Source organism: Morone saxatilis, unplaced genomic scaffold (assembly GCF_004916995.1).
Source record: "Morone saxatilis isolate NCDOM2014 unplaced genomic scaffold, NCSU_SB_2.0 Contig4, whole genome shotgun sequence".
Lineage (NCBI taxonomy): Eukaryota > Metazoa > Chordata > Actinopteri > Moronidae > Morone > Morone saxatilis.
In genome coordinates, this window is record NW_023339984.1 from 18,499,102 (window position 1) to 18,505,821 (window position 6,720).

Below are 6,720 nucleotides of genomic sequence, written 5' to 3' on the forward strand. Positions count from 1 at the left end.
TGTCTCTGTGTGTGTGTGTGTAGAGGTCGGGGCTCTCCGGTGTACCTTTGATCACGGCCTGTGTGACTGGATGTCCGACAGAGAAGGAGATCTCCACTGGGCGACTGTTCACAACCCCGCAGGTTAAATCTTTGATTGTTATTTAAGCTCTCTGTTCACTGTTACACATTAAAGGTGAGGCGAGGGGGGGTCAGGTGTAATGGAGTAGAAGTAGTCGCTGTACTTTTTAGTTGAACTGCGTCATTAACGGGCTCTCAGGTGGGCGCTACCTGTCGGTGCCGGAGCTGAAGGCGGGTCAGAGGAGCGTCCGCGGCGCCCGACTGGCCGTCCAGATATTCCCGCCCTGGAGCCACGGCGACCTGTGTTTCTCCTTCTCTCATTGGCTGACGGGGCATCAGGTGGGCGTGCTTCAGCTGTTTGTCAGGAAAAGCGGACGCAGACCAAAGGTAGCGGAGCAGACTGTACGCCGCAGACACAACAACAACAATAATAACAACAATAACAATAACTCCTCCTCCTGTCGACAGGTATAGCCCCGCCCTCTGGAGCCGGACAGGTGGGCACGGCTGGAGACACACACAGGTTACCTTGACGACGCGCTCTTTGAACAAGGTGAGACGCACACACAGGAACTGATTTGTTTTGTGTGTTTGTGTTGTTGTTGTTGTTGTTGTTGTTGACAGCAGGTGTGTGTGTGTGCAGGTGCTGTTGAAGGCCGAGCGGAGGAAAGGACGGCGAGGACAGATCGCTGTTGATGATGTCACGCTGAGACAGGGGGCGTGTCGATGACGTCGCAGCAGAGCGAGGACACTTAAAGGACCTTCAGTTTCTTTTAAAGGAAAACAAACAAACAAACAAACAAACAAACAAACAGGGTCTCCGAGAGGAAGCAGCAGGAGGTTTACTTGCAGGTGGACAGACGATAAACTCGCTCTGAGAACGACGGGCTGAACTGTGACCTCCGACCTCCGTCAGTCCTGCAGTTGGTCTGCAGGTTCAAACATTCACTGAACTGCTTTTGTTGAGGTTAAATATTTGTTTCTGTTTCTCTTTGTTCTTTTTTTCCCTTTATTTCTCACTGATTGTTGTTCTATAAACAGCGGCATAAAGGAGCTTTACAACCAGTTTAAAAATTAAAAGAGTGTTTTAATTTCAAACATTAAAACGGATCTTTCAGTCACGGTAACGTCTGAAGTCTGATCCAGGACCTGATCAGGATTAGACGGAGGTTCAGGATCTGTATCTGATATATTTTAGGGATTGTTGCAGCATTAAAACGTCTGATTTCACTGCAGCTGTTTAAAACTAGTTTTGTTGCAGTGAAAGTTCAACTTGTTCCAGTGAGAATAAAATCAAAGTGTTTGGAGGATAAATGTGACGCAGAAGAGTCGCTGTGATTGGTTGGAAGATGATTAACTGACTTCCTGGAGGGACAGACTGTTATTAAAGGAAAACAATCGACACTTAAAAGTTTAATTTGACCAAATACAAAATAATACTCATTATTTTAATATTGTTAATAGATTTCTCTCAGTCTCTTCTGAACGACTCATATTGTCACATGCAGTTTTATCTGATTCTGTAAATATGTTTGTTTTTACTGACATTTTTAATTTGTATTGATAAAGTTAATAATTCAATCCGTCTCTGTCAGCAGTTCACAGTCGACTGATGAAGATTTACAGACGTTTATCATATGAACACATTTACATACTGTTTGTATTGTACATCAGTTTATTAAGATTTTTTAACAGGAAATAATCTGCTCAGTATTGATCCATCATTACTGAGTTCACTGTTTGGGTTCATTGTTCAGTTTTAATATATAATATACAAACAATATGTCTATGTAAGTTTAATAAATTCAGTCTTTTAGTCTTTCTGTGTGTAAAAAAAATTCATTTATAAAGAATCTAAAGCTAAAGTTTCCTCTGAGATGTGAAACAACTCTATTAATTTACTATGTACTGTATCAGTGAAGGTAACACCTCCACCGCACGCTGACACTCAGATCAATGAATCTTCTTTCAGCTCCACCTTTGACCGACCTCCTGCAGCGTCACCTGCAGGAAGAGGAGAGAGAAAGGGGGCGGTCGTCTGTCTGAACTGATTTGTGTGTTGAACATCTGGCTTTAGACGCGCACACCACACACACACACACACTGATGGGCGGAGCAGCCTGATTGGTGCTTTAACAGATTCCTCAGTTTATAGACTCACAGTCAAACCTGTGATTTAACTTTCTGTTCCTGTGTGTGTGTGTGTGTGTGTGTGTGTGTGTGTTGTGTGTGTGAGTGTGAGTGTGTGAGTGTGGTACTGCCCTGCTCATTAACCTGTAATCACCACAATAACCTCCCTCCCACTCTCCCTGATGCTGAACAGCCGCTCCTGTGTGTGATCAGATCTGTTACTGGGAAGTAAAAACTTCTGTATGTTTACGTCTATTTGACAATGTTATTTGTAATTTTTAAATACAAAGAATGTTAATGTTCAATGTAAAATAATATGAAAAATCTGGACTGTAAATAATCATAAAATTACATAAAATACATTGGCAAAATCTATATATTTTTGCGATTTTACAGTTTATTTATATAAACTGTTTAAATTCAGTTTAATACTGTTATATATTTCTTAAATTATGTTAAATCAGTGACATTAACAGTAAAAGTATTAGTTGTATAAATTTAATGGATTAGTAAACTGACAGATATGTTGTATAATGATGAAGTTGAATAAAGTTGTTTATCAGTGTATGAGCTTGGTAAAACTAGTCCAAATACAGTTTTTATCAGTTGTAAACAGCAATAATACTGGTAATTTTTCACAGATAATGAACTTTTATTACAGTTCTCTAACTTTTAACATTTCAGAGTTAAAAGTAATAAAATCCAACAACTAAAGCACTCTGCTGTAAAGAGTATTTTGTATTATAGTATAGTATATATAGCGTTCGTCTGTATTTATAGGTAGTTTCATTGTTTTTCATTTTTTCTTTTTTAATTGTGTGTAAATATCTTTAAACATTAAAAAGAAAAATTAAAACTGTTTTAGTTATATTAATTTTCTTTAATTTCCCTTAAGATCTCTATTTTTGCAATTTTTTAATGTTTTATTATAAAAGTTCATGCTAAAAGCAATAGTTAATATAAATGTAGTTAAAGCTATAATCTGTAAGATCTCCTCATTAAACAGTGTATAAACTCTAAAGCTTTATTCTATATGTAGGTGATTGAATCAATAATCAATAATCATAATAGAAATAATTAGATCTTGCTGCTTTTTAACTCATTGTTTTGAGTTGGTGTCGTTATTTTGTTCTTTTATGTGTGTGTTTGTCCTTTTGTATTATTATTATTATTATTATAATCTCTAATATTCAGAAATATCTGGGCGTCACCTGATTTGCAGAAGCGGGGAAATGTTAGTTCTTCATCAAACAAATTCTGTTTCCTCTTTCACTGGATCGTATTCTCATTATCAAACCTTCTCTGCCCCCTGCTGGAGCTGAAGAGCACTGCACCTCTTCTGCTTTTATAATAACACTCATACCGACACTTCACATGTTCACATGTATGTACGAATCAAACTTTATAATAAACAAAGAAATAACAAAACATTGTATTTAACTTTATCCATTTTATACTTCTACTCCACCACACTTCAGAGGGAAATACTGAACTTTACTACATTGCTTTAAAGCTTTAGTTATTAGTTTTAATCATATGATCCCTTTATAAATGATTACAGATGAAATTATATAAAGTTATTACACCTTAAAGTCTCTTTTCAAGCTGTTTATTTGGTACATTATGTTTTTAAAATTAACATAAACATACAAAAAAGTACATAAAAAGGTTTATTGATGTCTTACGTGTCTTTTCCAGCAACCAATCATTTCAATATTGAATAATAATATTCAATATATAAATAATCTGTAAATAAAAAACATGTTTAGACATTTTATGACTCGACAATCCCAAAAACACTCCTGAAGTGACTGATTAATTAATGTTCTGTTCAATGACTAATCAATTAATCAACTAATCGTTTTAGCCCTAATTATTAGGACATTATTAGATAATTAAAGAACCAGTAAAGAGACATTAAAGAGTCACACAGTCCAACATTCAACAGTACTCGAGTTCCCATCAAAATGTGTCATTTAAAGTGAATTTTGAGTAATTAAACAGAAGAAAATGTGAATGAAAGCTGGTTTTCATCCAGTCGTTATGTGATTATTAAGAGTTGGTTCATCTTTAGCAGCACGAGGCGAGTCTCCAGTCAGAGAACCAGAAGAAGAGACAACAAGAACATTATTATCATCGTGTGCAGGTTGAAGCTCAAACGGTGGAAAACAACACAGAAAACTGGATGGAGATATTACATTTGTACGTTACAGTACTGAGGTCATTCACAGAGTCTCCTGATGGAAATATTATAAACAGTATAAGTAGCGAACCGCTAACTGCTGTTAGCTCGGACAGCTGTGCAGTTAAACTAACTGCCTCAGCCCCGGGATGCTGGAGGTAACACACATTCTATTGGCTGCTGTAAACGGTAATCAATATCCCTCACGAGTCCCTCCATAGCTGCTTGTTTTACAGGAAACAGTAAATATGAGGAAGCTAACAGCTCTCCGCTTCCCTTCGTGGAGACTTTAAGTTCAAACTGTTGAAAAAGGCCAAAACCAGCTCATGTGAAAATATGTTGATGTAAATAAAGTTAGTGTGACTCGAGTTCAGACGCAGCGGTGTCTCTTCAACTGATTGGAGAAGGAGAAGTGTTTCTTACACCGTTCACACCAGTACGGTTTCTCTCCGGTGTGAGTGCGCACGTGTCTCGACAGGTTCGACGACGTGATGAAGGTTTTGCTGCAGTACTGACACTGGTACGGTTTCTCCCCGGTGTGGACGCGCTTGTGCAGCAGGCAGGTGGTGATGTGGCTGAAACTCTTCCCGCACTGGTCGCAGCTGTAGGGTTTCTCCCCGGTGTGGACCCGCTCGTGGTCGGCCTGGTTGGTCGATGACGTGAAGGTTTTGTCACAGAAGCGACACCGGTAGGGTCTCTCTCCCGTGTGGATCCGTTGGTGGACTGTGTACGATGAGTAGTGGTTGAAGCTCCGCCCACACAGCTCGCAGGTGTAGAGTTTCTCCCCCGTGTGGATGCGCCGGTGTCTCGTCAGATTGGACCGTGTGAGGAAGGTTTTGGAGCAGAGCGGACACTGGAACGGTTTGTCTCCGGTGTGGACGTGTTGGTGTTGTTGGCACGAGAATGAATCGGCGAAGCTCTTCCCGCACTGTTGGCAGCTGTACGGTTTCTCTCCAGAGTGTCTGCGCCGGTGGAGTTTTAAAGTACTGGACTGAGTGAAAGACTTCCCGCACTGGTCGCAGCTGTACGGTTTCTCTCCCGTGTGGATGCGACGGTGAGTCCGTAAACTGCTTAACTGAGTGAAAGCTTTCCCACAGAGGTCACAGTGGTAGGGTCTCTCTCCCGTGTGAACACTCTGGTGATCCTTCAGGTGGTGTGTGGAGGTGAAGACTTTGTCACACTGCTGGCAGCGGTGAGGTCTGGGCCTCTTCGATCCTCCTGGTTTCTATGGCGACAGAGACAGAAGCAGACGTTTGTGGAGGGCGGGAAGCAATGTTTCACTATTTTTATAGAATAAATGACTCAAATCAGTGGAAAAGAAACTAAATCAGTTTTACTTAATTTAACTTTTTAATAGATTATTTAAATATAGCAAGCTCATGACTTCTTTAAATACTCGACTGTGTTCAGCTCTTCAGAGTTTAGATCTTAAATAATAATCTAAACTTAAAAAAATAACTATTTGATTTTGTGTTCACAGAAATAACAAAAAGTTAATATATTACGTTTTCTTACACCTTTAAAATAAACTTCCCACGAAGCTTCGAGAACAAACATGGAAGATGACTCATTTTCTTGAACTGACACCGATATATTTTAGGTACTTTGCTAGCGATAGCATTATCCAACCACGGTTCAGACCAGTTCACCTGTTGGGAAGAACTCATGTCGGCCTCCTCGGTGGAAGACACGGCGGGCCTGACGGGACACAAAACGGCCGACGGCGTTCTCTCTCCTCCTCGTCTGATGCTTCTCTTCCCGCCATTCAGCTCTGACATCAGACACAGACCTTCACAATCACTCAGTGTGCAACAACAGGTGAGGAGAGATGAGTTTAAATAGTACACACACTTTTATTTTCATGACAACGTCCATAAAGTCTCCTCAGTATTTGTTTTAGTGAAGTTAGAAGTTATTTATTCTGTTTTCAGTGTGATGTTGAAATAAATTAACTCGTTGTTCTGACACATTCACAATCACAAGGTGGGATACCGTAATTACCGTTAAACCTTTAAAATATTTTACTGGTTTGCCTCAACATCCACATTCATTAAGGATCACATACCACATGTTAAAATAAATAATACATCCCTCTTTACTCCCTCTCTCCCCACCGACCTCCTCTCTTTATTGAAATTCAAACTGATGATTTATAAACAGAGAGAGAGGAATAAAACACCGGGCAGTTATTAGAGGTTTATTAGAGGTTTATTAGAGGTTTATTAGAGGTTTATTAAAGGTTTATTAGAGGTTTTACGGTACAAACTCAGCTGTCGCCCCCTGCTGGAGATTTAAATATAATGAATATATAATATAAAGTAGGCATGGGAATCTTTTGACACCTCACGA

The 6,720-nt window shown here is 39.5% G+C and overlaps 3 protein-coding genes across 3 annotated transcripts in view; 1 reads left to right on the top strand and 2 right to left on the bottom strand.

The window, feature by feature from the left end:
* Positions 1-4,590, bottom strand: part of LOC118337966 (atrial natriuretic peptide receptor 1-like) — a 13,734-nt gene extending 9,144 nt beyond the window's left edge. The window contains exons 1-2 of the mRNA XM_035675124.1: positions 4,579-4,590; positions 3,647-3,661 (exon numbers count right to left, since the gene is read on the bottom strand). Coding sequence (XP_035531017.1) covers positions 3,647-3,661; positions 4,579-4,590 — 27 coding nt within the window. The remainder of the gene's footprint in view (positions 1-3,646; positions 3,662-4,578) is intronic.
* On the top strand, positions 7-873 carry LOC118337997 (nephronectin-like). The gene is made up of 4 exons (XM_035675157.1): positions 7-122; positions 259-446; positions 528-612; positions 703-873. The coding sequence occupies exons 1-3, from the start codon at positions 71-73 to the stop codon at positions 531-533; spliced, it is 246 nt and encodes an 81-aa protein (XP_035531050.1). The 5' UTR covers positions 7-70; the 3' UTR covers positions 534-612; positions 703-873.
* On the bottom strand, positions 3,702-6,596 carry LOC118337992 (zinc finger protein 239-like). Its single transcript, XM_035675152.1, has 2 exons — positions 6,021-6,596; positions 3,702-5,596 (listed from the first exon to the last, which is right to left on the bottom strand). The coding sequence occupies exons 1-2, from the start codon at positions 6,147-6,149 to the stop codon at positions 4,742-4,744; spliced, it is 984 nt and encodes a 327-aa protein (XP_035531045.1). The 5' UTR covers positions 6,150-6,596; the 3' UTR covers positions 3,702-4,741.
* Between the last annotated feature and the right edge of the window lie 124 nt (positions 6,597-6,720).

What these genes read in the sequence shown, in the direction of transcription:
- LOC118337992 (XM_035675152.1), bottom strand. Translation starts at nt 6,149, where the DNA reads ATGTCAGAGCTGAATGGCGGGAAGAGAAGCATCAGACGAGGAGGAGAG. An exon ending in ACATGAGTTCTTCCCAACAG is followed by an intron (nt 5,597 to 6,020) that starts GTGAACTGGTCT and finishes CTGTCGCCATAG; the next exon opens with AAACCAGGAGGATCGAAGAG.
- LOC118337997 (XM_035675157.1), top strand. Translation starts at nt 71, where the DNA reads ATGTCCGACAGAGAAGGAGATCTCCACTGGGCGACTGTTCACAACCCC. An exon ending in GACTGTTCACAACCCCGCAG is followed by an intron (nt 123 to 258) that starts GTTAAATCTTTG and finishes ACGGGCTCTCAG; the next exon opens with GTGGGCGCTACCTGTCGGTG.